At 42.3% G+C, this 27,882-nt stretch overlaps 1 protein-coding gene across 5 annotated transcripts; it reads left to right on the forward strand.

Annotated features, from left to right (window-relative positions):
* The first annotated feature begins 143 nt into the window (after window positions 1-143).
* Window positions 144-24,198, forward strand: LOC117736219 (protein FAM214B). 5 transcript variants are annotated; one of them, XM_034541396.1, is made up of 11 exons: window positions 10,733-10,985; window positions 14,239-14,296; window positions 15,772-15,958; window positions 16,258-16,456; window positions 17,312-18,667; window positions 20,405-20,463; window positions 20,786-20,885; window positions 21,406-21,564; window positions 22,375-22,443; window positions 22,644-22,849; window positions 23,028-24,198. In XM_034541396.1, the coding sequence occupies exons 5-11, from the start codon at window positions 17,480-17,482 to the stop codon at window positions 23,179-23,181; spliced, it is 1,935 nt and encodes a 644-aa protein (XP_034397287.1). In that variant the 5' UTR covers window positions 10,733-10,985; window positions 14,239-14,296; window positions 15,772-15,958; window positions 16,258-16,456; window positions 17,312-17,479; the 3' UTR covers window positions 23,182-24,198. The 5 variants fall into 5 exon arrangements, with proteins under 5 accessions (XP_034397286.1, XP_034397288.1, XP_034397287.1 ...); XM_034541395.1 differs by lacking the exons at window positions 10,733-10,985; window positions 14,239-14,296 and adding an exon at window positions 144-505; XM_034541397.1 differs by lacking the exons at window positions 10,733-10,985; window positions 14,239-14,296 and adding an exon at window positions 10,429-10,478.
* Window positions 24,199-27,882: the final 3,684 nt, after the last annotated feature.

Below are 27,882 nucleotides of genomic sequence, written 5' to 3' on the forward strand. Positions count from 1 at the left end.
TGCATGATTTAAAGAAGGACGAATCCCTACATCCTGATTGGTTTACAGAAAAATAAGCGGCCAATCGCTTAAATGACAGGCGCTCAGCTGGCCGTGAAGCCCCGCCTCCTATATATTACCGAGCAAACACCGGAAACGTTGTCGTTTAAAGGGACAGGAGACATTTTCAGGCTGGTTGAAACAACGAAAACAGCTGCGAGCACAAAAAAAAAGACAGGCACAGAGAGGAAGGGACGTGGTCAGACAGAAAGCGAGCTATGTGGCAAGAAAGAGTGGGAGGGTGAGACTGAATCTATACGATTATTTTAACTATCAGACACCCGGCTAAGGTTGCGAACGGCTTTTTGCATCGAAGTCGGTTTTTGCCCTTAGCTAACTGGTATGCGACAACGCAGCAGTCAGTACGAGAGATAAAGAAAAAAAGGCCAAACTCCCGAACGAGAAGGACGCGTCAGTTCAAGCTGCCAGGCTGTGTTTTTCCTCCGCAGTCTACTTTTATTTTTAGGTGAGTAGCCTTCAAGATCTAGACATTTGACTTGCTAGCTATCTCTTCATCTTCTACAATTGTGTGCACTTTAATAATGGATGGAAATTGGAGGAGAAAAATGTATATATGTTGTTTATTGTATGATTCCTTGATGCTTGCAGTTAAATGTTAGCACTCTGAGCGTGCATGCTGTCAGAGTCATCATGTTCTTCATTAATCAGAGCAAAGAATGATAGGAATCCAGCCTAATCCAGTTGATGACCTGACAGTAGCTTGCAGGGTGCAGGGGGCGTTCCCTGCTTTGTCTGCCTCAGTCTTTCTTTGTGTGTATGTGCGTGTGTGTGTGCGTATGTGTGTGTGCGCATGCAGTTTGCGGTGGTTAGGGACAAAGTGATAGAAACCTGATGTATTTATCACCATTATGGGTTTGTGTTAATTATAAATCCATGTGTAAATATTGGATTTTTATAAATGCACACTCATGCCTTCCTTTGTGCACATGGAGGGATCAACCAGCACTGCCATATATATATATATATATATATATATATATATATATATATATATATATATATATATATATATATATATATATATATCTGTGAGATTATGTCTATAACTCAGCGGATTAAGTGATGATGACCACTGTTACAGGAGAGGGGATAGCACTGAATGCAGTGGGCGTAGTTCCCTTGGATTGCATTTGGGAGTTGCATTGCATCATGCAGTAAAGTGAGTCTTGATATTGGCACTAAAGCCTGGTTACAGTGTATACAAAATACATAAAGTGTATAGAGCCAGTTATTACAGTGTCATTATGCTGAGCTGCAATGCACTGCCTCTCATTATCCCTACAAGCAGGGCAGGATGGCATTGACATACACATTAGGCACAACTGTATGCAGTCACACTCACCATACAGAACACGTGCATATTGGAATCCATTAGCTGTCTCACATGTGTAAATAGAAGATTTTTGCACACACCACACACACGCAAACACAAAAACATTGCTGCAGCAACTCCATCTGCAATAACTCCACATTTGTCTCTCTCCCTTGCTTGTCCTTGCGTTGCTCTGACAGCCAGCCCCCCACCTCTCTGTCTGGTAGAAACCAGTGGGCTTTGTCCTCAGCTGAGTGTGACGTCACACAGATCTTTGCTATAATCAACCATGAAGGCGAGGTGCATTATGTTTAGCTGGCCTGGGTCTGGGCTTGTCCCATGAAGGATCACTGTGGGACTTAAGTTTCCAAATTCTAAAGCACACTGGGGAAATTAATTCAGTCTATTTAGGTTAGACAAAGAATCCTAGAACATTCTCTCACATCAAAAGAAGGGAGGGAGTGATCAAACACATTTCTTTTAGCATGAAAGGCAAACAACGCCACTAATCCTCAGCCATGACTGGTCTGTTTGCTAACTTAACAATATATAACTACTAATATAATCACCCTTAAAAAATACATTGTATGCTTCTATGCATCCTGCCCAGCTAGTTAGATTAAGTTAAGCAAGAGTGTAGTCATGAGCAGCCATGTGTTTTCTCATGGTAATATAAGGAGCCATGAGTACCTAGTTAGGCTATTTAGAGTATTATGGTTAACATGCCGCTTACTTGAGGCTTGTAATACAGTTTCTTCTGATTCTGTCGAATTAGATTAGGCCCAGACCAACAATGTTACAGCCGCTGTCAAAAACGGTCTCTTCTTGCCCTACCTGTAGTTCAGCTACAGTATACCATTTTATTGAGTTCATCAGATAATCAGTAACAATAATGAGTCCAAGTTAAGGGACACCATTTAGCCCGTGGTCCTCTGTGCACCGAACCAATGTTAGAATGAAATATACCCTCCATACCTCCTATGGCTCTCTGACTCAGTGGGTACGGTTCACGGTCTCCTTTTCAGCGTCTGACCCTGGCAGTGCTCTGTATGCGTGGAAAGTTGGTTTTGGCTATTAAACGCTTTGAGCTGATGAAGGCTTGTTGTCAGCCTGCCAATGTGTCTCTGCAGGATTTGATGTCAGAGATTACAGATGATTATGTGGGTTAGATCCAGTAGTCAACACTGCTCTGGGCTATATTGATCTCTCTTGTGTGTTTGTGCATGCATGTCATGTATATTGCATCCTTATGAGAGCTAAATTATCTCTCGTAAATAAATATCTATTTAGTCATTAAGTGTTAGTTTTAAGGGTAAGATAACAAAGAGAGAAATCACTACATGTTTCTTTCAAATTCATAACCAATCAGCAATCACAAAGAACTACTGCTGATTAGATTAGTGGACTCACACAGACCAATGTCTCTCCTGTCCTATAATAAAATTAATTATTATTAATTATATTCCTATTCACATGCCCCTTTATGTGTTCAATCCATTGTTTGTGGCCCAGTAGCAAAAAATAGTAAGTATTGTTTAAAGATTGTAACGTCCATCACACAGATTAAAGGTAGTATATGGCACTACGAGATGTTTTAAAGGTTTTACATAACCTCATGACCCCATCAATGGTCCCAGTCCTTGGTTTGAGAATTGCTGCAATAGAGAACCAATCAGAGGGATGATGTTTGTACAAGATACCTTGTGTAGCCCAGGGACAGAGCAGAGGCAGCTCGAGATAAAAGATATAACTACCAAAAGGACAGGTCAAAAGGGCAATAGTGTGTAAATGTGTGTGTTTGCTTGGATTCACACCTTTCAATGATAACCAAATGTCCTCTTACTAAAAACACAGAAGGTCAAATACATTTGTCTGGTTGTCACTTATGCACAATGCTGATAAAGTCATTATCGGAATCAATTTTTTATTTTTTTTTAAATAGCACTTGTTGCTTTGACAGTTACCACTTTAACCTTGAAACCCTCACCGTGGGCCTTACACATACACACTAGCTAAACCACAGCTTCAGGCCTACCAGTGAAGGTCAGTTTGTCCACCCAACTGTCTGTCAATGAAATTAACTCGTTAGTCCTTAAACCCTTCAGTGCCTGTCGAAGAATTCAAGGATGCTTGGAATAAGTGCGTATTGGGAGACTATTTTAAATGTGGTTGAAGGTCAACGTCTATTGACACAACAATGCAATACTGGAATGATAGAGGAAACATAATGAGGTTGTGACCTAAGCAGTACACTTAAGGATTTAATTGATTTGAGGAAATCAGTGTGCTATTTCTAAGTCCAATCGAAGTGTCTCAAACTGCACACTTCAGCCAGGGTTGAATTTTGATGTAGCGTCTCATTGGAAAGCGTGACCCACAAACTCATCATTTAAACGTTTTTATTTCGAAAACGCTGCACCACAAATTGTGTTTTTGGATCAGTGCACCATGAATACCTGCAGAATGGAAATATTGACAACTGGCTAAAAGCTAACAGCAACAACAAAAAAAACACATCTAGTATCCAGTACTTTTTAAAAATGTTTCTCATGTTTCATAAATGGCAGCAAAACCAGCATCAAATCTGGAATTGTCTCTTGTGTCAAGAGCTCCATCTTTTGTTCTGGGTGTTTGGTAGCTCTATGTATAGCAGAAGCCTGCTCAACTTTACTCAAGCACAGCTGACAATAGAAGTCCAGGGAGCGAGAGGAGGATAGCAAGGTGACAGTACCACCTGCTAAATAAGTCAACATGGTTTGACATTACACCCTGAGAGACAACGCGCTGTTGTATCCACGTCTCTACACCCTGGGTATGTGAGAGTTTTCATCTCTGCCGGTATTTAACTTTGCTGCATGGCAGGACACAACATTTATGAAGCAAAGATGACAAACGTTATTGATTAGTCGGTGATCAGAGAAATAATCTGGTTCCAGCTTCTCATTTGTGAGGATTTGCTCTCTTTCTTGCTTGATATTGAATAGTTTTAGGTTTTCAAGTGTTGAAAGTGATGGTAAACAAACTGTTGGATGACATAACCTCGGGAGTTGTGAAATATTTCGCTCCGTTCTATGTAATTAAACCATGAATAGACGACTCAAGCAAATGATTGCCGGATTAACCGATAATGAAAATGATTGTTAGTTGCAAAGGGACTTGTTCAAGCTTCTCAACTGAGAGGATTAGCCTTTCTTTAAACCATGTGATATCATTTTAAACTGAATACATGTCAGGACTTTTGGTTGATGAAACTAACTATTTGAACATGTCACCTGGAGCTCTGGGAGATTTTGTTTGTCTTTCTTTTTCAAATAATTGACAGATTAATCAATCATTTCTTGCAGCCTTCGTTGGAAGCAGTGTCTCAATGACCAAACTGACCTGTGAGCCATTTGTCTGTTGAAAGTGTTTCCATACAACCCCAGAATCAATGAGTAGATGTTGGAAGGCTGATGTATTTCTGTGCATTATATAGGTCAACACAGAGCTTATCGAGCTAAGACCTGTTCCCTCTCTGCCCCTCTCCCTCTCGGCCTTGTCTTGCCCCTTGTCCATTACTCTCCAGTACGTTGTCATTAGTTTAATTTCCCTTGCCCAGCATCAAACAACTCTCTTCTATTTGTGCTGCTTTTATTCTCTCCATCTGGTAAAGGCTGAGTGTGACAGGTTACAGCCTTTGCATGTATCATTTGGCACTTAAATGGACTTTTAGGCAGAATTGTTCCTTGTTTAATAACTGTGATACCCACACTTGGAAATGTATTATTCATTTAATTTCACAACTGGATTTGTATGTTTCAGATTGAAAAAAAAAAAAAAAAAACAGAAGTAAAGACCTTGAGGGTGTGATCCAAACTGGACAGAGTGCCTTTCTTTTCATTGATATTTGCAGTGTATTATTTCCTTCAGCTGAAACAGTTAGTTGCCCAGCCGTGTTATTCCTAATAACAAAGAACACACACAATGTATTTCCTGCTGGCCTGAAAGCATTAGTACCCAAAGAGTTTTAAAGCCGTGGCGTACACCTTCAAGGAGTACGGGGATGTACTGTACGTGCGCCCGTCGGTGTGTGTTTGCTTGTTTTGTTTTGTCGGCCTAAAGAAGTGGAGTCCTGAAGCATCTTGTTTATCATCAGTGCATATCCGTACCTTTTTATTTCTATACTCACGGATGTGGTGCGTTTGTACGCTGTAAATGTGTGTGTCTGTGGTGTGTGTCTGTGGTGTGTGTGTGCTTGTAGGCCTGGTGTGTCTCATCAGAGCCAGGAAACAATCATTTTTTTGTCCAAACTGCGAGTGTCTTGCGAGTCCTTGGCAAGATCCCTTTTTGTTTGTGGCCTGATGTAACAAGCAGAGGGCCCCATCAGTGTCACGATACTGTTGAGAAGCAGACCACAGATGGGCTAAATAAATAACCCATTATACAATGTTAAATTATGACCAATACACTGTTGCGTCTCCGGTGACCAGCTATCTTACAAGATTAGTCCCGTGTGATCAACTAGTCCTCCAGCATCATTGTATGAGTAGTTTTATTGTTATATTGATGCCATATTGAGGTAAACAGGCCGTCAGTGCTTTTTATACTGATCATGAGGGATCATGGTGCATTTTGGAAGACAAGATATACCAGCTGTGACGGTTATAGCCTATAAATTGTAGTTGTATGTGTGCTGCTTGGATGGCACATTTGCTCAAAGAGTCAGCATCATATTTTACTGCAGAAAAGCGTGTCGACATTACACTGAAAGGTATTATTTAGGTTGCTCGTGATTTATTTAGGTATCGTGTTATGTCTAGTTGCCTATTTGCACTGCCATGGGGCTCAAACACAGAGCAGCAACTCTTGCTGCTTAGCGAGCACACGCCTCTGTGTGTGTGTTGGACTGATCTCAGGATTAACCCTAGCCAGACCTCTCTCCGCCCGTGACCCTGGAACACCCCCGCCAGACCAACATGGATGAGCCGCTCTCTCTCTCTCTCTGTGTGTGTGTGTGTGTGTGTGTGTGTCTATAAACATTGCATGTACAAAGCTTGTGCTTTGTGCCCTCCATTCATTCTGCTGTTGTGAAATGATCTCACCTACAAACGTTGATACAAGTGAGTGAGTTCTAACTGCTATTGTAATCTTCTCCATCGTAGTAACAACTCATCAGTTGTGTCGGCTGGTTAAATGATTAAAACATGCCCTGGTTAGGAATTGGTGAGCTACATAGCAAAGAAAGGGATCTTTTCATTTCAGTGCCCAGATGGCAGGGTGGACCTCATTCAGCCGCTACCAGTCTGAGTGGTGCAACACCCCCATGCTGTGCGAGTTCCCCAAGCATGCTAAAAAAAGAAAAAAAGGAATTGATTTAAACTGAAGTAAGAAGGACAGAAAAAGGCCCAGAGAAGAGGCGAGAGGAATAAACATACAGACACGGAGAGTGAGGTAAAGAAAGGCAGGCAGCTGAATTCAGGGTGAGAGAGTGAGGAGTGAGAGGGAAGGGAGGAGAGGTGGAGAGAGGGATGGGGCTTTATTTCCTGTCCTCGACTACTAGGCTAACATGTTTCTCTGGAACATTCCATCCTCAGAGCCTGTCACCAAGACCAAGACCATCTCTGCATTTCTTCCCATTGCACTCCTTGTGCATATCAACCATTACTTAATTGTTTCTATCATTTTACTCCCATCCTCCCACAGCAAAAGTGAGCAAACCATAACCAATTGTTTCTGACCAGACACTGAAAGACATTCAAAAGAAAGCAGTAAAAAAAAAGTCGTGATGGACTGGTATTGAATGGAATTAATTTGATTACACCAAACTTTCATCCTCTGCGTGAGAAAGTGTAATACTAGCAGTAGTCATGAATGGTGGGAATGATTGCAGATGTGGATTGACATATTGGCATATTTGGTTATGGCAAAACAAACAGAAGTTATTTGAGGAATGCTTTATTTGGACAGTCCGGTGTTTAAAATGGACCTCCAAAGAGTCTGTGGTCAGCAATGTCTATTTACTGCATGTGTTCACTTTAAACCTAAACCCCACTCCTAAATTTAACCTGAACCCATTATATCAATTGACACTTATAGTCACTTGGTAGTAAATTTGGCTGTAAACTTAAATAATTGTACATGAAAGCCTCTTTTCCGCTTTGTGATCTTATTTATCATCAGGCAGCTGGTCAAACATACCCTTTCCAGAGAGAGTTCATCTCACAGGATTGTTACAGCGCTCTGGAAATGTAAACATTAAGCGACCTGCAGGAACTGGCTATCTGTTGATGGTAAAGTTGTGGGTGTGGTTATAGCGGTCAAACTGGCAGGAGAGCATGTTATTCAGAGGTCCTGTCCTACTTTTGAAGGTTGTTACCTGCGGAAATAAAGTTGTCAAGACACACTGACCTGCAGCGAAAGAAGGGTTGAAATGTAGAAAATAGAAAGCAGTTAAGTTATTAACATGTAGTGACACGTAATAACTGAGGCTGCTAGAAATAGAAAATGAATAAATGAAGACTGTAAGTGAGAAAGCCATGTGTTCTACTCGTTTTTAAATGTTTTAAAGTGGCTTTAATTTATGCTTGACACTGGCAGGCCAAATGGGGCCGCAAAGTTAATTTCACACACTGATGGTTGTCACTGTGAACATCGGCCTTCCTACAATATTTCTACTTTATCACAGTATTCTAATTACAGTTACAGTAAAACCAGACACATTGCATCACAAAATTATAATGGATCTGAGGCAGCAAGTCAACGAACCAGTGCTTCAATATCACGCTCCTTCCGACACACACTTTCCTTTCCCACCCTTCCTCCACCTCACCTCTTCCCTCTCCTCCTTTTGTTCTCTCCCTCCTCAAGAAGGAGGGTGAATTAGCCTTTTTTTTCTTTTTTTTTTTCTTTGACTAAATTATTTACTCAAGTAAGTTTTGGGCTAGTCCGATAGAAGCTCTTCAGTTTCTTGAAGGGCTGTGACTATCTACAACACAGCTGGTGTCACTTTGAGGGCCTCAGACAAACGAGACATGAGTGTGTGTCTGTGTAACGCAGCGTTTCACATGCCGTGGCTGAGAATTCAACCCCAACGTCGAGATCTAGACATCAAAACAAACACTGTTCTCGAGTCGGGATTGCATCAGTGCGTGTGCGTGTGTGTGTGACGCTTCTTTCTCTACAGCTGTACCCAAAAGTGCCCTTGAATGGAATAACTCATCATAAAGAAGACACACCCTTTTTTCCAAAATATGGAAAGCAACATGGGCTCTTAAAGGGACAGAGGTGTATTTGAGTGTGCTGAAAAAAAAATCCCAAATAACTGCTTCTTAAGAGTAGAAAGACCCCATCATTACAGTTTTTACAGTCTTCTTGCCTCATTTTACTTTGTTTATTTTCCTCTATTTTTATGTATTTTACCTTACTACCTCTCTTCCCCTCCCTCCCCTGTCCCCACATCGCTATATTTGGAGGTACCTAAAGCCGAGTGTTGTTTTACAAACCTCAACTGTTCAGAATCAACGTGACAGGTGTGACATATTTTAGCAAGATAGTTTTCTTTATTACACGAGGAACTGTACTTATTTTGTGATAACTCGACTAATGTTAAGAGGAGTTAGAATTACGCAACTATTCAAGTTACGTCACTTTAAATAACCCCAAATCAGACATCAAACTTGAAGAGTTTTAGAATCTGCACACATACCCTCTCATCTGAGAACCTTGATTTGGTTGGGGAAAAGCTCCACAAAACTTGAGGCACGTTCTCTTCAGCAGCAGAAGGGGATAGAACAGTGAGAAGGAGATAGATGAGGATCAGGTAAAGACAATGACTGAGACATGTGAGACAAACGTATTTGATAGTCTTTATGTCTCGTGGTGGTTCCTGAAAAATAAAGCATCGGGTAGTTGTGTGTTTGTGTCTGTAACTAGAGGGCCGGGGCACAGTTGAGTAATAAAAATGTGGTCTTGACAGCTTCAGGTATGTTTTATGCACAGTGCTTTTGACTTGTGTATTCTCCACCCACGGTGTGTGTGTGTGTGTGTGTGTGTGTGTGGTGAGATCTTGACACATAACCGTTGCGCACACTGTGTGTACTTTAACCACATCACTCCTTTAGAAATAGCTTTTGCCCAGTCAACATGCTGTTCCGTATTAGCTCACAGATGGCAAAATACACACACACACACACACACACACACACACACACACACACACACACACACACACACACACACACACACACACACACACACAGGCAGCTGAGGGCTGCTCCTGGTCCTCAGCTGATAAACTTTTTCACATGCACTTCATGCACTAGCAGCAGATAAGCCTTGTGCCTTTGTGCTTGTAGACGCTGTGTACTATTCCACGCTACACACAGTGTGTCTTTGTGTGTGAGCGAACAAGACTGCACAGCTGTTTGCATCTTTAGTCACTGAGGCTTTCACCTCCTTTTGTTAAAATGTTCTTTAATTAACAGACACACAACCACACTGGGGGGGGGGGGGGGGGGGGGGGGGGGGCTGGCAGTGGCACACTATGGGGAGAGATTACACAAATTAAAAACTGCACACACAACATGCATGAAGCTGTCAAGGGCACACACATGTAACACACAACACGGAGATTTGTTTGGGGAAATTGGTCTTTGGTCTCGTTCTCTACTTCTGCAGGAGCAGGTGGGCGGGGTCTTACCCCCCCCCCCCACCCCCCCCACACATACCAATCAGGAACTCAGCCACTACAGCTGACCCCCCTTTTCTCCAGCCAATCAGCTGTCGACCCCCCCCCCCCCCCCTACTTTCCGCTGTATGCCTTCACTGCTGAGTGAGCAAAGCACGCCTTGCTCTATCAGCTGAGAGGAAACGACAGAAAGAAAACAGAGAGAGAGAGAGAGAGAGAGAGAGAGAGAGAGAGAGAGAGAGAGAGAGAGAGAGAGAGAGAGAGAGAGAGAGAGAGAGAGAGAGAGAGAGAGAGAGAGAGAGAGAGAGAGAGAGAGAGAGAGAGAGAGAGAGAGAGAGAGAGAGAGAGAGAGAGAGAGAGAGAGAGAGGGGGAATTGATAGAGGAAGAGAGGAGAGGAGGAGGAATGGGAGAAGAGGAGAGGAGGAATTCGAGCATGTGAGGTGGGTTTAGCATTCAGGATATTTTGAGAGAAAGGAAGAAAGAAGGCAGGGGGTGGGCTTGCGAGAGAGAAAAGGAATGGGAGGCAAAGAGTGAGATGGGTGCGGGTTGTTGATGAGTTTTTGATATGCCTGTGACCGAGGAGAGAGAGAGAGAGAGAGAGAGAGAGAGAGAGAGAGAGAGAGAGAGAGAGAGAGAGAGAGAGAGAGAGAGAGAGAGAGAGAGAGAGAGAGAGAGAGAGAGAGAGAGAGAGAGAGAGAGAGAGAGAGAGAGAGAGAGAGAGAGAGAGAGAGAGAGAGAGAGAGAGAGAGAATCTCTGCCTTTCTCAACACCACCTATTCAGGAGGAAGGAAGCAAAGAGAGACGACAAACCGGAGAGTCGACCCAGTGGAAATAGAAGAAAAAAGAGGAGGACAGAAAGAAAAGGCAGGCAGAGTTACCCCTCCAGCCACCAAACTAAACAGAGGAAGGGTGGAGAGAGGCAGAGAGTAAATCATCTTTATAAGAGGGTGAGTGCCACACGTTATCCTGCTGTCAAGCCAAGTGTAATAATGTTTCTCCTGTCATATTGTCAGCTGGGCTCTGGTGACTCAACATCTCCTAAAATGGCCACATGAAAGGCAGGCAGGCAGACAGACAGACAGTCTCCTGTCACTTTCGGCTCGGTCATCGATGCTTCCTGTCTTTGTGTAATACTCAAACTCACTCTGACTGTCTCTCTCTCTTTCTCTCTCTCTCTCTCTCTCTCTCTCTCTCTCTCTCTCTCTCTCTCTCTCTCGCACGAACACACACACACTCACTCTCACAGCCTGCTGTCATTCCATCCCCTTCTTCACACTGACCTCCGATTGTCATCCTCTAGATGGATGATGTGATTGAATCAACAGGTGATTGTAGCAACTTTCTTGTGTCAGAGAATGGGCACTGTGTGTGTGTGTGTGTGTGTGTGTGTGTGTGTATCAGCCTCCAGGCACAGCAAAGGCCTGGGAGTAGCTTGGGCGGGTTCTGCTAAAAGTTGATGGTGCAATCAGGGTGTTTGGGGGGGCTCCTAACTTCATGCTGATGTTATCACACCTCTCTGTTGAAGGCTGGGAGTAAAGGGGGGGAGGGACTAAGGACACAAGGAGGGTAGAGTGCAGCTAGAGATAAGACTGCCCATTCAAGATGATGACCTTATGTCATTGTTTGAAGACAAATAATTATATTTAGTCTATAACATGGTGGAGAATGAATCCCTTCCAGAAGCCACATTTTCTCTTATAAGGGGGTATTTGGGCATGTTTTATAGTTCAACAGGATCTTGCCCTTGTTTAGGTTTGTTTTTATGTGTTTTAAGAGGAACACTATAAACACAAGCACAGGCGAACAACCTTGGGTTTTGACTCCTTTGGCATTGCATCAGTGCCCAGTGTTTCTCTGAAGGCTGTCTGCCTCTGAATTGAAGAATATGGGAGGCATTAAAATGTGAACTATTAGTGTCCATGGTATATATAACCAAGTTGTGAGCAATTATCCAGCCAGGCAATGAACTGACATTTAATATTAGATCTGAATTATGCAGTGAATGTAATTTTTGGCACATGAAGATTGTAAACAAAGTTAGGAGCTGTGGCCACTGACTCTTAAGATGATGTATTTATGTAATCCCTTTTTGTGTGTGTGTGTGTGTGTGAGTAGCTAAATGCTTGCTCTCTCACTCCCTGTCTAGGTGTGTCTCTTGTGGGAGTGTGAATTACCATAATAGCACCATCGATTATGTCCATTTGTTTAAATATGTATCTAAAACACTGCATAACTAGTGTGAATGGGTTAACATAAAGCCTGTTTGCCTGCATAAGGATCAAAGTCTCTTGTAGAAAAAAAGCTAATGAAGAGGCGTAACAGGTGCGTGGTGAGGCTGGCATTACTGCTACAGAGGCATAGCAGGTGTATGGTAAGGCTCTCATGGAAAAGGCAAGCGAAGGCCACTAAGATAAGAACAGCTGCGCTGGGATAAAAAGAGTTATGTTATGCGAGGCGGCATCAGGAAAAGACCTTCACCTCCCACTAGAGAGATAAAGCTGACCATGATACATGCAATACACACATTAGCAACCACACAAACATAACCCACACCCCCATGACAGGAAAAGGGACACACCTGTGATTTACTGGGTTTAATTAATAAATATTGAGACATCAAAGGAAACGGAGGAAGAGCTCAAAAGGGCAAAGGCGGTGTCAGCCACACTATATAAGACTAAGAACAAGAATACATCAGTCATTTTCTGGAGAATGTCTCGGGTTGTGTTATAAGTAAACTCCATTTTATTATTATTAAGTGCCATCAAATCCCATTGAGATTAAAAATCTCTTTTTCGAGGGTGACCTGGCCAAGACAGGAAACACAATAGTTACAAACAAAAAACACAGAACAAGACAAGTTAAAAGAAAACTAAACGTTAAGAGACAATGACCTAACCGAGTTAATTTCAGAAACATTGGCATTTTTGGGAACATTTCATCAAACTCTGTCTGATCCCAGTGTATTCTTCAAAGATCATCAGGCCACCAATATGTATTAAGTAAAGAATAAGAAAAGAGTTGTGGAGCAGTAGTTTAGACTTCCTCAACTGGCCCGGTCTGAACCTCTTGTCCACGACACCCTCTGGTCAGGCATTTCTCATTCTTGTATCTGTCATCACACCATTTCCACCTTTGCCCCGTCTCATTCTGATAAATGCTTGCTGGGCCACTTTCACAGATGCTGTAGATGTCACTTTGAGATTGTGCCTGTTCTGCCAATGACGGAGAAATCTTCATGTCTGCACGGTTCTATCAAGGAACACGTAACGACTTTAATTGTGTGTGTGTGTGACCACATCGGTGGAAGTGGTTCACTGAAGTGGTAAAAAATTGCTTTGCAATAGTTTTATACGTAGACTATTACAGGTAAAGTACAGGTGTTTTTTTTTTTTAAACGCACACTAAGTGTGCGCAGGTTGTGCCCTTCAGATTGTACACGTAGATTTAGATGTGTCTATGAGAACATTGTTTAAGGGGGAGGGGCGAGTGTATTAAAAGCACGTCAATGTTTAGCGATGCAGTAATAGAGTTCTTAAGTTTTCAAGTCTGAGCTGGCACACAAGCGCAGCATTCTGAAGCCTTTTCTTGGGGCGAGGCCATAGTTTCCCCCCTCCCTCCTCTGTTAGCTTCTGGATGAAGCCTGAAAAGGGCTGGGAAGCCTCTGCCAGCCTCCTGCTCAACTAGTTCAAAACCGGGTAAGAAATCAAGTGGGAACTAGCACAGAGCCTCTGGGTTCTCCCAGGGAGCTATGGCATATGCAGTGACTATTAATACTCAATGCTGACTCTTCTCCCATTCATTCCCCATCCCCCACTCAGTGTCCGCCCCATGGCACTCACTGTAGGGACTCCACCTGAATTTGTGGGGGGGGGGGGGGTAAACAAGAGGAGGGGATTCCTTGTATTGTGTTAATATACAGTAGGTTAACCCCCGTCTGACAGTTTTGGTTTTGCTAGAGCGTGTCTCACCACACCGAGAGATGTCTGCTTTACAGCATTTGTCTTCCAAATGTCCTGGCAATAAACCACGAGTGGGCCATTAATGTTACAATACTAGGTGTGTAACACTGTGGTGTTCGGTTAACATTTTTTAACCTAGACCTACCTACTCTCTTGGGTTGTTACACTATTGGCTGCCCAGGCTGGGTTTTCCTTGTGACCGTGTGTGTCACTGCATATGTCATGTGAATAATTACAGGAGACAAAGGCTTCCCTCCTGACATCGACCCCATACGACTCTTTGTTTGCAGTGATAGGTAAGCATCTTACCTGATAATATACTGCAGTTGAGTATAATCAGATTATGATTTAAAAGGGGAAGGGTCAGTCTCTCTTTACTCCCTCTCTTTTCGCTCTCCTTCTTGTGTCCTCTTTGACAGATGACCCTCCCGTCTTGTTGAAGTTGAAGACTGTATTCCCACTTACAGAATAGAGAATTTGATAAAGAAAGATCTGAAAAACAATACATGCTCATTTAAACACTGGTTTTCAGAAAAGTGATTTAAACATTTGCTTCGGGTCAGCTAGAGTGCAGCTAGGTAAGCAATGCAGCTGCTAATTTAAGCATTACATATCTATGGAGGAATTCTGTTTTTTTTTAATTAAACGTCCCTCCCAGTTGCATCAGTGGATTCATTTCAGGTGTGTTTCAGATGAGAGGAAAATAGCTTTTGAACAACTCATCTACATTTCCTTTTTCTCCCCATTTTTTTCTTTCCTTTTTGTTTGATCTTTCGGCGAGTGTCATCACTTCTGTGTAGATTATGAATCTCGGCATGATGATTCAAAAAGAAATACTAGAAAGTGAAGTAACGGGGTGCTGTGATGCAGGTCTGACTGGGTACCGACTAACTCTCTTCTCTACTGCTTTATATGGGCGCCAGCAGGGTGTTAGTAAGATTACCTTTCTTGGCTATTTTCAAAACTCCTCCAATTGCCACAATTTACATTTCAAGCGTTGGATGAAGTCAATCAAATACATGTTTGCCTACTTTAAGTTACCAGAACACAGGTCTTTATTTCAGTGTGTTAAAATGTTTGGCTGGCTTTACGCACCTCATGGTGAACAGCCATTTTGATGGATATTTTCTTGGAGAAGCATCTTTGCCCCCCTCTCTCTCTCTCTCTCTAGCTCTTTTCCTCTTTCTCCCTCTTTGTGATCGAGCACAAAGGAGCCGTTATCCTTGGGCTACCGGTTGCCACGGCGACTGCTCACTGTGACGACACCACCCCCAACCCACCCCACATTCCCAAGTTCTGGTCCAAGTGGGTCGGGCAACAGCCCGCTTCACCATTTGGTGCCAAACTTGAACTGGAAACATCAACTCTCTGTTCCACGAGCTCCTCCGTGTTTGCTCATCAACCCAAAGTGTTTGGGTTTTTGTACTAAACATTTCAAATAACGGAGAATGAGAGTTATATTTCTCCCTCAGTCAGTCAGACTTGTTGAGTACCTAGATGACTAGAGATTATTATTATTATTTGATTGATTTGCCATTGTGTTCTTCTCAAGTTCAGTAACAGACTTAAATATTGACTTCCTAACTTGCCCTGTCTGCTACAGTGCATTTCTGCTCAAGTAGGCGCAGGTATGAGGACGTATGTGTGTTTCTGTCGCTCTTTTTGGTGTCATTTTGAATGTGTGTGTGTGAGTTTTCAGGATGAGTTTGTGGTAAAGTTAAACTAACTGCCCACTGATTACATTCTTTTCTACATCTTTCTTTTTTCTCAGGAATTCTGGGTCGGATGACCCTGTCATGATGCCACAGAAGTGCCACACCCCACGCTCAGGGGATGAAGGAGGGTGTGTCTGGCTATCAGCCAACCACAGAGGGAGCCCCAATAGAGTTATTTCCAATTCCAGTTCAGGGACATTTCCCCTCAATATCTTCCTGCATTACTGACACTCTGCCCATGAGGTACGCTTTAGCCTTCAGGCCTTATTGAACAAACAAACATAATGTAATTAATGTGTATTGGCAAACTGGTTGCATTGCCAAGTTGCTTGTAACTTCTGAGTAAAATGAATCCAAACCTATTCTTGGAAATTCATCCATGGTATGAATCCACGCCTTGGATGCATATTCAACAATATATTTCTTGTTGAATATTGTCGGGATTTATCAGTGAAAAAAAAAATACATACAATTAACTTTCACCATGGTGTAGATTGATTGTATTTTCTTTTTCACCGACAAACCTCTTTATTCCTCCCCAGGTTGTAGTTTTTCTGCTCACTTCCGGTGGAGTCCTTACTGTTTCCTGATTACCTAAATTGGGATGTTGGCGTCGTTTCATGGCAGCTGCCATGGAGATAAACAGATTTCTTTAGTAGACAATTTTAGACACAACCTCCAGATGTTGTGCCAGATGCAGGTTGTCCACACGGGCAGAATTGGACAAGGACGGGCACAGAGGTGAGATGAAGATCTTGGGCATTGTCTCAATCTATTCATTCAATTACAAGGAAGACAAATTAGGTTTATGCCTCGCCTAAGTTGCATTATGTATCGTAGCCCATTAATGCAATTAAAGAGCTGTATTTTCATACTGTTTTAAATCTGAAGAGTCCTGAGTGTGGCTTAGATTGTATGTTCAATCAAACTATGTCTAAAGATATTAGTACATGATTTCCCCTCTGAATTTGCTTCAAGAATATTTTCTCAGGGCAGAAAAGGTTTACAGCCTACACATTGTTCCGATAACACCATGACTCAGTGAAGTTATGGCATTATAGTAATTAGACCTAAAGTGTAAAGGCGGTGTGTCAAAACCAACAATCAGAGGCATACCATTCCTTTTCAGGGACAATAGTGACAGCAGCAAAAACGGATTGAATATCCAAGCTTTAATTATTCTGTATCATATAGTCCTGCATTTCTTCTGAAATCTAAATAGGGTGGGACAACTGGCTGACGTTAGTGTCATTATCAAGCATGTGCCAGATGCTAGTGGTGTGAGCTGTTTATAATGGTTATGGTGGATTTCTTGATGCGATTCACGCTGTTTGTCTATGTCATGTCAGTCAGTACTCTGCTAACTGTAAATGACATGCTGTATGAGATGCAATAATTATATTCAAAGATCTAGCTAGATTGGACAAAAACAAGTTCAGAACTCAAATACCCTAAATTGACGATATCATTAAATGTTCTAACATCATTGTTGATAGCTTAGAAAGACTGAATGTCTTCTTTCCTCATATAGTCATTATTGAGTTCTTCATTGAAATCTCTCCCCTAAATAGTAATTTAGTATTTTGTTGCTTTCAGGCGCTGTGCGGCTCAGCTTCCTACTTCACACTGCTTGACAGCATCCCAGCAGGAAGTGTAAGACTTCCTATTCCTGTGAAACATCTGTCTTTGACTACTGGCACTAGTGAGGACCTACTTGACCCTGTTGCGAGTTAGTCAAGACTCTTATCCTCCAGCAGTGAAACCATGCGGCACATTCACGTAGAGTTGGCCCACAAAAAGGCTCCATTGGAGCTTCCAGCCCAGGAGGGGGACCTGCCTCCACCTACAGCCCTAACACAGGGCTTAGACCCTGGTGTCAGACCGGGGGCGCCCAGGCACTTTGGTCAGGAGGAGTTGCGCCTCCAAAAGGTCTACCAGCTCTCCATTTTCTCCCAGTTGGGGGGTTTTTCTACCTCCACAGAAACCCACACTGATACCCAACAGAGGCCTGTCCGGTTGGGTGTGAAAAGGGGGCTAGAGGAGCCACAATTGACTCCTAAGCGCCCCCACCTGGGGGACTTTACAGACAATGAGGCGTTGGAGGGAGGGGTGCTGTGTGGGCCAGCCCCAGCTCAAGGTGTTGGGATGGGGTTAGCGATGGGCCCTGGTGGGCCTGGTTCTGTATACTCTTGCACACAGATGGAGCACAGAGACACTGAGGGGGGACTGTCACCCAGGTCTCCACCCCTCTCACCAAGCCACAACCCCTCTCGACGCCCAACTCAGCACAATCATGACAGGCCCATTCCTGATGTATTTGCTCCACTCTCACCCAAATCACCCCCAATGTGTGACCCACATGGACATCTCTGTGACCAAGGCCATTCCCTCGGTAGCTCAGCCAGGACGGAGCCACCTAACGGGGGCCACACACCCACCTACTCACTAGGTAGCCCTGCAAATGAGAGCTGTGGTAACGGCTCATCTGGAGGCCAGCCCAGCCCCCACATATATGAAATGTCCATGTATGAGACTCCCAACCCTGCTAGTCCCACCAGCCCTCCAGGCCCCTTCTCTCCCCCACACCACACAGAACTGCAGGAGCCAGGGGAGGCCACCGAATGGGAAGTTGGACTTGAATCCTCCCCACCTGAGCGAAGTGCCACCCAGGCTGCCTCCTCATCCTCCAATGGCCTGGCATCCTGGGAGAAAACTCCAAGCAGTAATGGCCACCGTCTATCCTCTGGAGGCCACTGGCCAGCCAAAAAGCGTTTGCTGTCCCCGAGCGACACAGCGGAGTCCTGCTCAGAAGACGAGGGCCCCTCCACATCCAAAAGAAGCAGGCTGTCCTTGTTGGCTCCGGGACTTGGCACGGCCTCATGTCGCAGCACTGATGCTAAAGCTGCCCCTTACTGGAACCACCTGCTTCCCTCTGCATGGGACCAGCCTAAGGTCAGCACACTAACATCCTTCTGACTTCGACATTTTCTTTTGAGTAATTCAATTTACCAAAACCACTGCATCCGTCTAGAGTTCCAAATACGATCCTAGCTAATAGCGAATGTCAGCTGTACAGACAGTAGCACTCTTTGGTGTACAAGTAGCTATACTTCACAAGCCAGCTTTGAGTAAACTGTACATTGTGTACACAAAGCTGGCTTAAATTGCAGTCAAAGAAGATACAGAATTTATAAGTGCAACGGTCTAAAATATATAGATGGAACTAAATATTCCTATGATTGTAATATTTGTCCTATCCTAACGTACTTGAATGAAGCAAGTCAGTGTTAAGGAATATTGTTTTTTTTTCTCCTTTTGAAAAAATAAAATTAAGCTTGAGGTGAATTTATGGCAGCACACAAAAAAAACACATGTTTACATTTGCATGCAAATACCATGCATTAAGACCCAAACCTTTTGGACTACCATATGCAGAGGCTTTGAATACAGAATAAGGAATTGCAGTTCAAAGTTAGTGATTGATGGTAAGACATCTATGAGCCTTGACAGTTCTGGAAAAGAGTCTGTGTCATAAATACAATTAAAATAAACTAAGAGAACGAGTAAATGTGAAAGAGTGAAGTGATGGGAAGCTCATTATCACGCCATGCTGGAACAGGCTGAGTACCTCGAGAATAAAGCCCATTGAGGGAGGGTCTATTGTTCCCCCACATGAGTGTGCTGTGTCTCTCATACACATGTGCACACACACAGAAGCATGTGCACGTGCACGCGCATGCGCACGCGCACACACACACACACACACACACATGTACATAGATCCTGCTTTAAACAAATGGTTCTGGAAGTGAATTGGCCATTTTTAACATTGGGGGGCCAGAAAGAGCTTTGAGTGAGTGTGTGTGTATGTGTGTGTGTGTGTGTTTGTAGGGTGGGAGTGTGCGAATGGTGACAATAGGTTTCACTAGTTGGGTTTCATACATTGGTGTCCTCATTGTGACTAGAGGTGTTTAGAGTATGTGTATGTGTGGGAAGCACAGAGAGAAACAGATGTAAGAAAGACTTGTGGACACAAATTTCGGGCAGAGGGCAAAGTGAAAGGAAGAGAAACAAGGATAAACTGTCACAGGTGATATTTCAGAAAATAAAGGATAGGAAAAATATATTTAAGAGGCACAGAAAGTGGCGACGGGAGAATATTCTAAAAGGCCCGCCGTGGTTTTGGTCTAGTGCGACGATGAGACGACAAGCTGACAAAGAACTCCAAGCTCGGTAGAGAGCCAGTGTAACCACAGGTTGGCTGATGCCAATAAGCTAACCATGAGTGAAAGGTTTGCGGTGGGCAAATGGCTGGTAGGTAGCATAGGTTTGGGTACTGACGCACCTTCTGACAGTTGGGTGGCCTTTAAGATGAACGGCAGCCTGGAAATGGGGAATGTTTATGCGTGTGACGCCACAACCAAAAGTCAGTGCTCAGTAAGTAAGAGAACACCTGAAATATACAATTATACATTTACATTATTCTCACAGAAACACTAACACATGCCCATTTGGTCTTTATTCAAATAACTTACTGTATTTTATTTGTCTGTATTGAGAACATTAGTTGTTTAAATTTCAATCCAGTTACTTATTTGTGATTAGTTAACTGCTGACATAAATCTAGAAGTTCAAAAAGAAAAACGACTCATAATTTCTAATTTCTTTTTTTGTCCTCTCTTTGTACAGACTCCCACAGACTGCACACGATCAGGAAGACGACTTAAAAGTGGTCTGCGGCTGAAAAGGTGAGTGCTCCATTATATTACCAGCAAAGTTATATAATTAAATAACTACATAAAAAAAGGGATAAAGAAAATGAAGATACTGATACTAATACTGATTAAGAAAACAATATTTAAACTTCAGCGTGTGCATGCTTAGAGTTCAAGAACACACACACACACACACACACACACACACACACACACACACACACACACACAGGTTTTATTTTGTGTCTGTTCTTGAATATTCAGAAACATTCAGAGGCACATTAACAACATTAATGTAATCTTAACCACCACTAACCAACATCCTGTTTTGTGTGTTTTTTGTGGTCATTTTCAGTCGGCAGCTGCGCAGCGGCAGACACACAGACACCGGCCGCTCCACACGTTCCAGTTGGCCCTCATCTTCCATCAGCAGATCCCTACTTGGCAACTTTGAGGTACACATTACTTTAATAACTTCAGGAGACGCAAGCATAGACTGAATATAAGAAGTGGACATGTCAACGTGACGCGACCAATTGGTTTGAGGACTGCCTTTAAGCCTCGTGTTCAAGCCATCGTGACGTGAGGGGGTGGAGCTAATCGGAGGATTATAAGGACTAACAGGAAATGCAGAAAATGAGTGCCAAACACACATAGTTATCATATGTATGATATTTGCTTTACTCCTTTATGTAAATCATTTTAGGACAGTGGATAATTACATATTGGCATTAAAAACAGTTAACAATATAATAATGTGTTCATGCTTTCAAAAGAGCCTCCTCTTGGCTCACATTGTTGTTGGCCTGCAGATGCATAACCATTAGTGTTTTTTCTGATTATTTGGCCAAGCTTGACTCCGAGTGCTGTAGTAAATACTCAAGTCTTTAATGAAACTTGTGTTTTACAACATAAAGAGTTTTTTTAAAAGCCTCCTGTTAACAACGATCTACTCTCTTCTCTCGTATAATCCAGGAATCCATCCTGAAGGGACGATTCTCCCCGTCAGGCCTGATCGAGGGCTTCACAGCGGAGATCGGTGCTAGCGGCTCTTATTGTCCACAGCACGTGACCCTGCCGGTGCAGGTTACATACTACGACATCTCAGAGCACAGCGCACCCTCACCCTTCCTGGTCAGTCTGTGTGTGTGTGTCTGTGTATCTGTGTGTGTGTGTGTGTGTGTGTGTCTTCTGCAAGATGTTGTGTCACTCGTACACAAACGATAAACCAAGCACAAAAACAACACTGTGTATTGCAAACGGCAGGAAGTGTGTTTTTTATTATGCAAATAATACACTCATTAGAAGACAAACAATGTAAAATCAGAAGTCTGAACAGCTTCCCAAAACACTGGCGGATATAGAATTGGCTTCAGCAAGGTTGATTTTGGCCTCTTCAGAACCAGATGTTAAAAAAAAAAAAGAAAGATGTACTGTGTTTTTCCTTTTCTTACATATATCAGAAAGCCTTTTTTTTTCTTCAGCAATGAATACTATATATTCATCAGATACAGAATCATATAAAATGAGATCACAAAGTACTTTAGCAAGGTACGACCGGCATTAATGTGTAAACAAATGTCCTCATGTTGACTCTGGGTCGTTGTGTATAAAAGTGCCATTCAATATTGAATGTAGCTGACTTTGTAACTACAGCATGATGGGAGTTATTTTAGAATTCGTCCGCTTTCATTCAGGATTTTAGTTTTTTTCTGTGCGTTTGGTGGTTTTTATGAGGAATTGATTTTACATGCATAACCTGATGTGATTCAGTGGCTCAATCCTGCTGTCATATTGCTGCTCCCTAAAAGTTTGATTTTAGCACACTACTTCTAAACTCAGATCCTAATGTTCACAGCTGTGTACAAAAGAATGATTTATTGTGCAACTGCAGTGATTGAGGACATGTAATCAGTGCTGGGTCTCGGTCTCTCTCCCTCACAGGGTGTGATATCTCTCGAGCCTCTTGGAAAGAAAGGATACAGCATACCCAAAGCAGGGACCATTCAAGTGGTAAGTTTGTCTTTTCTCTCATCCTCATCTTATTCTTTGCTCGAATAAACCCAGGTTGCATATATCTCATTTGTGTTACCACAATGTATATTTAATATGATGTGAAAAAATAACCTCTTGTACACTTAATTTAAATCCACTGCCAGCTGTCTTATTTTTGCTGCTTGAAATAATGACCTCGGTCTGATATCTGTTCTCAGACCTTATTTAATCCCAACAAAACTGTGGTGAAGATGTTCCTGGTGACCTACAACTTCGGCGACATGCCCGTTAATCACATGACCTTCCTGCGCCACCGTATCTTCTTGATGCCTGTCGAGGAGGGGGTTGAGGGGAAGGACGGGGCGTCTCCAGGGGGCAAAGTGCCCGACAGGAAGAAGATTCTCTGCTACCTGATACATCTCAGGTATGGCTGAGATTTCAAGTGTTTGCATTGCTTTTTTATAGGGTTTGTTAACACTTGACTTAAAATTACTGGCCTGTGTCGGAATGTCTGGAAACGTACAATTAGATTACACTAACAACATGAAAGTCATAGTTAGCATAGTTTTGCTCACACTTTTCTTTGGTTCTGGCTTTCTCAGATTCCAGAGCTCCAAATCTGGGAAGATCTACTTGCACAATGATATCCGGCTGCTATTCTCCCGCAAGTCCATCGAAGTGGACACAGGGATACCTTATGAGCTGAAATCTTTCACCGAGGTGCCAAGAAACCCTAAATACTCCCCCCGCGTGTGACCCCTGCTTGACCCTTTGACGCTCCCCAACACCATTGCAGCCCCTCCTGTACTTCCTAAAGAGGAGGGACGGAAACAGACAGACTGCTAGAATGATGGACACAAGACTTGATGAGACACGCCACGTGCACGCGAGACACACGATACAGTGTTGTAGTAAATGTACTCCTTTTTATGCATTTATTGTCCATTGAAATTTTAACAGTCAAAAGAAATTGGTGAGAGAAAATGTCACTAACCAAACATGGCATTCATTGAAAATTAAAAATAATTTAGAAAAAATAGTATAAGAGCAGTTCAGCATACATGCAGTCAAAAGCAGGATTTTTACTACACTTTGGGCTGTACAAAACAAAAGAAATGCACAAACACACACTCACACACAGATATGACACATGTCACAGCTGAAACACTTCTGGTGGTGACTCTCTGAGTTCCGTGTTAACATGCATGCCTTGTGACTTAAACACCTGGATTTTCCTCTAGTGCCGTATCACACTGTCCTTCACTCTGCCTGCAGCGCCAACCGCCTCATCGGACCAATAATTCATATTTGACAAAAGGCCACAAACAAAAAGCATGTCCCTGATTGTGAGGAGAAGAAAATGACCCCTCCCCCACTTGCACACTTTCTGACCAGCAGAGAGGAAATGAGCTGAGACACAAACACTAGTGAAAGCGAAGGCTGAAATGGAATCGGTCATCTTGATCGGATGTTTTATCATTCAACATATGATAGAAAACACTGATATGATTTGACCAAACTCAGGACACTTGTTGAAGGATACATTTAACTTCTTACCATTTCATCTATCTACACTTCGAGCTAGGAGGGTCGTACCACGTCATGAAAAACAGGGGAATCCAGTTCATTTTATGTAGTCAGACTGAGGGACACTGTGCTGTTTCCTTTTTTTCAAATTCCTTTTTTTCTTTTTCTTTTTAGATTCTGTTCAGAACAGTCTGATGTTGTAACAGAAAATGGAGGAAAAAAATAAACAAGCTGTAGTATTTTTAATTTATGTTTTTTCGCAAATGTCTTAATAAGCAATATGCTGCACAAAGTAGAGTGTGTTTTTTCCGCCGGACGAGCTTTCTCTCTGGAGGGGGGAGCAGGAAAAGTGGAGAATTAGAAATGGGAGGAGGGAGGGATGATGTGGGAGGGAAGGGTGGTGGGGTATTTAATATGGGGAAAAAGTCTATGTATATTTAAAAGAATAAACTCTGCGACTGGCGAGTAGCATCTGTCTTTGTTGTTCTTTTTGATTGACAAACATCGTGGAATATCTGACTAAAAAGTCTCAAGTCTGATAACGCCACTATGATGTCATAAGTTATGTTTTTATTCAACTTGACAAAGTTTTCAAAGCCTCATAAAACATACAACTGTTTTAACAGGCATGTTTTAATAGTACTAACCATGACAAGTAAACTGAACTTCATATGTAAAATCGTTGGTGTGCCCGACATGTTCCTTGGATTAGTTAGTATTTTATACAAAACTATAGCCAAGTCCGATAAATACTTCTGTCAACAGGCTATTCTATTTCCACCCGACTTGAGATGAACCTGAAATATGTGTAATACTTCAATTTTACTTCCAATGTGGAACCTCTTGAGAATGATTTGCGATGAAAAGCATCATCAATAACAAAATCGATTTGTTAGAGTACACCTTTTTGATAAAAGAAAATTGGAGGCCAATGTTCATTACGAGAAACAGACCCATGATTCTGATGCCACGTGTAATATAACACACTAAAATAAAGCAGCTTGTCACAAAATTAAGCCTCAATATTCTTGCAGATTGTTTAGAAATCGGCACGAGAGGAACCTTTAAACTATAAAGCACTTCCTCCCCCGACTTCCACTGTGCCACTGAAACTGCTCAGTGGCAACGAACAGACAGTCTTTGGTTCTTCTGGGCAGTTCTGCAAAATATAAATGCCAAACTGTGTGAATGTCAAGTACAGCATTGCTGAAAATAGAATCCATCCTCTGTAAATATTCCCCAGCTAAAAATACAGAGGAACATCTATATATGTCTCGGCAACAAAACGGCCAGTCACTCCTGCAATGCACTGAAATATGGATAACGGCCTGGTCCTGAACCAATGGGGTCATTGTATTTAACATACAGTGGGTAGACAAAAAATCACTTAAACACAATCTAATGAAAACTGAAAATACTGCTAAATGCAGAATTTATATAAGATTAGTGCTTGTCAACTGGTGTCTACAGCACATGTCCTTTATATCCCTGCCACTGACCGTTAACCCATATCTTCTGCTCCTCTTTATTTGACTATTAAAAATACATGTTGCATTTGTGTGCGTTATAAACCTGCAGCTTGTCCCTAGAGCTATATTAAGTGTTTTGTGTTGCTTTGAATGTATATGTTAAATGCATCTAAATGGCATTTAACTGAATTTGACACACCTTTTTGTACCGTTGTTTACAATTTAAGAAGAACAAATAACCAAAGTAGTCCATCTTTTTTCGGAGAATAAAGGTTAAAGGATACCAAAAAAAATCAAGCCACCCACCTCTCCCATCTACACAAACAGTATTATGTATTACACACCAGTGCTACTTCCAAGTTGTGTTTCTGCAGTGGCTGGAGGGGCTAAGATGGGTGTGACTTACACTAAATGTTAACCAGAGAGGAGGCGGCTGGATAAAAAAACAGTCCCTGACAAACCTGTGTAAAGTAGAGAAGAACCCATGTAGTCAGATACATGTTTCACACTACTTATTTCCCATCTCTCTCGATTGTTTTTTTTTTCTTCTTCCTGCACTTCATTTGGACGGCACATGACTTAACAGCATTATTGGGACTGTTTTGTTGAGATGTATCTGTGAAATTATTTACCTCTTCCAGATTGCTGATTTGACTGTTTGTAGCCACTACTGTTCCCCAGTTTTTGTGATATTGACAAATGTAATCCCAAATGCAGACTAGTTCCATAGGACTGCCTCAAAGCATTTTCTGACCCCTGGTGGCAGGAGCCAGTATTGCACATCCACAGCCAGGCCTGGAGTAGATCAGCAGGCTGCAACAGAATGCAATGGAGGCCCGTAGAAAACATGCAAGATAAGGTGCAAGATAAGATTTGCTCATTTTGCAGCTTCGATATAGAGGATTTAGCTTTTTTGGAGCTCTGTTAGTCATCTCATGCTGCTGTGAACACTTATATATCAAAGTGCCAATTGCCAGAAGCAATGTAAGAGCTGGTCGTTAATTTTCTTAGAAAAAACAAAGACCGCTTTTTTTCTTTTATACATACATATGTATTTTTATTGAGGTGGATATGTCATAAGCGATCATTGTCTCAATTGAATTAGCCTTTTCTTAATTATTGTTCTTGTTGTACTTCCTGTTGTTCACACAATGTGGAAAGTATTAGTATCAGCAGGAAAAACAGGTACTTTAAATCTGTAGTGTAAGCAAATTTGAACAGTTGGTGTGCACATGAAAATAAACTACAACTGTATTAACAGTGGTTCATCTGAAGTGAAGAGCTGTAATAAAAAAAACATGCATCATTCTAGGACTGACAGGTGGTAGTGCACTTTGGCCCAGGCGCTGGAGTGTCCTGATGACTCAGCGCTGGCATAGGCATCAGCCAGACACGGGAAGGTTGGCTGGCCGGCACTACTTGAGGCCCAAATAACATGCCTGGAAATAAAGAATGACAAAATAATGATAGGCAACTGAACAATTGAAATGTGCCGAGTCACAATGAGGTGGTTATTCGCTGTAATTATCCCGAACGTGTCATGAGAGGAGGAGTGTAAGAGAAGGTCACAGAGGGGAATAAAAGACAGAAAAGATTAGTAGAGACGCTGAGCTCTGAGATCCCTAAACAATGCAGCGTTTGTAATAAATAAAACGTATACAAGTTTATTGCGAGGGAAAAATGCTTTCTTTAGGCACAGCCATTTGAGCATGCTCACAATGAGGATTTAAAGTACATGCTATTTACTTGAACCCTTTTTTATCGCGCCTCCAGGATCATTACTCTCTGACTACCCTGCTCGTCCCACCAGCTTGTTACTATAACCCTGAGCTACCACACCAGCCCCACTCACTCATCTGCCTTCCCTTCATAGTTAAGCTCAACCTCTCACCATCCTCATCTTGGTTCCCACAATATTCTGGATAAACTGGAGGGACTTAAGAGATTTATTAGAGCAGTCTGATAATAAGGAGTTGCAGTAATCCAGTCTAGAAGTAAGAAACGCGTGAACCCGTTTTTCTGCATCATTTTGAGACTGTGCCTGATTTTTTAAATGTTACGTAGATGAAAAAATGCAGTCCTTCTGATTTGCTTCACGTGGGAGTTAAAGGACAAGTCCCGATCAAAGATAACGCCGAGATTCTTTACAGTGGTGTTGGATGACAGGGAAATGCAATCTACAGAGGTGTTCAGTGCCAAGTAAAATAACTTCAGTTTTGTCTGAGTTTAACATCAGTTGAGACCTTCATGTTGACTCCTACTTATGAGGGTGTTTTATACTTCAATTGCTCTTTGGCTGAAAGCAATTGTTTACAGGGTCATTGCTACTTTTATCTACCTGGGTTCCTCCATCTCTACAAATGTAATAAAATTACATTTGATGATGAATGATTGTCTTTGAAATAACTCCAAGACATCAGCTGATGTAGAGAGAGAAAAAAACAACTTCAGTTTTGTCTGA

The sequence above is a fragment of the Cyclopterus lumpus genome, chromosome 9 (assembly GCF_009769545.1).
Source record: "Cyclopterus lumpus isolate fCycLum1 chromosome 9, fCycLum1.pri, whole genome shotgun sequence".
Taxonomy (NCBI): domain Eukaryota; kingdom Metazoa; phylum Chordata; class Actinopteri; order Perciformes; family Cyclopteridae; genus Cyclopterus; species Cyclopterus lumpus.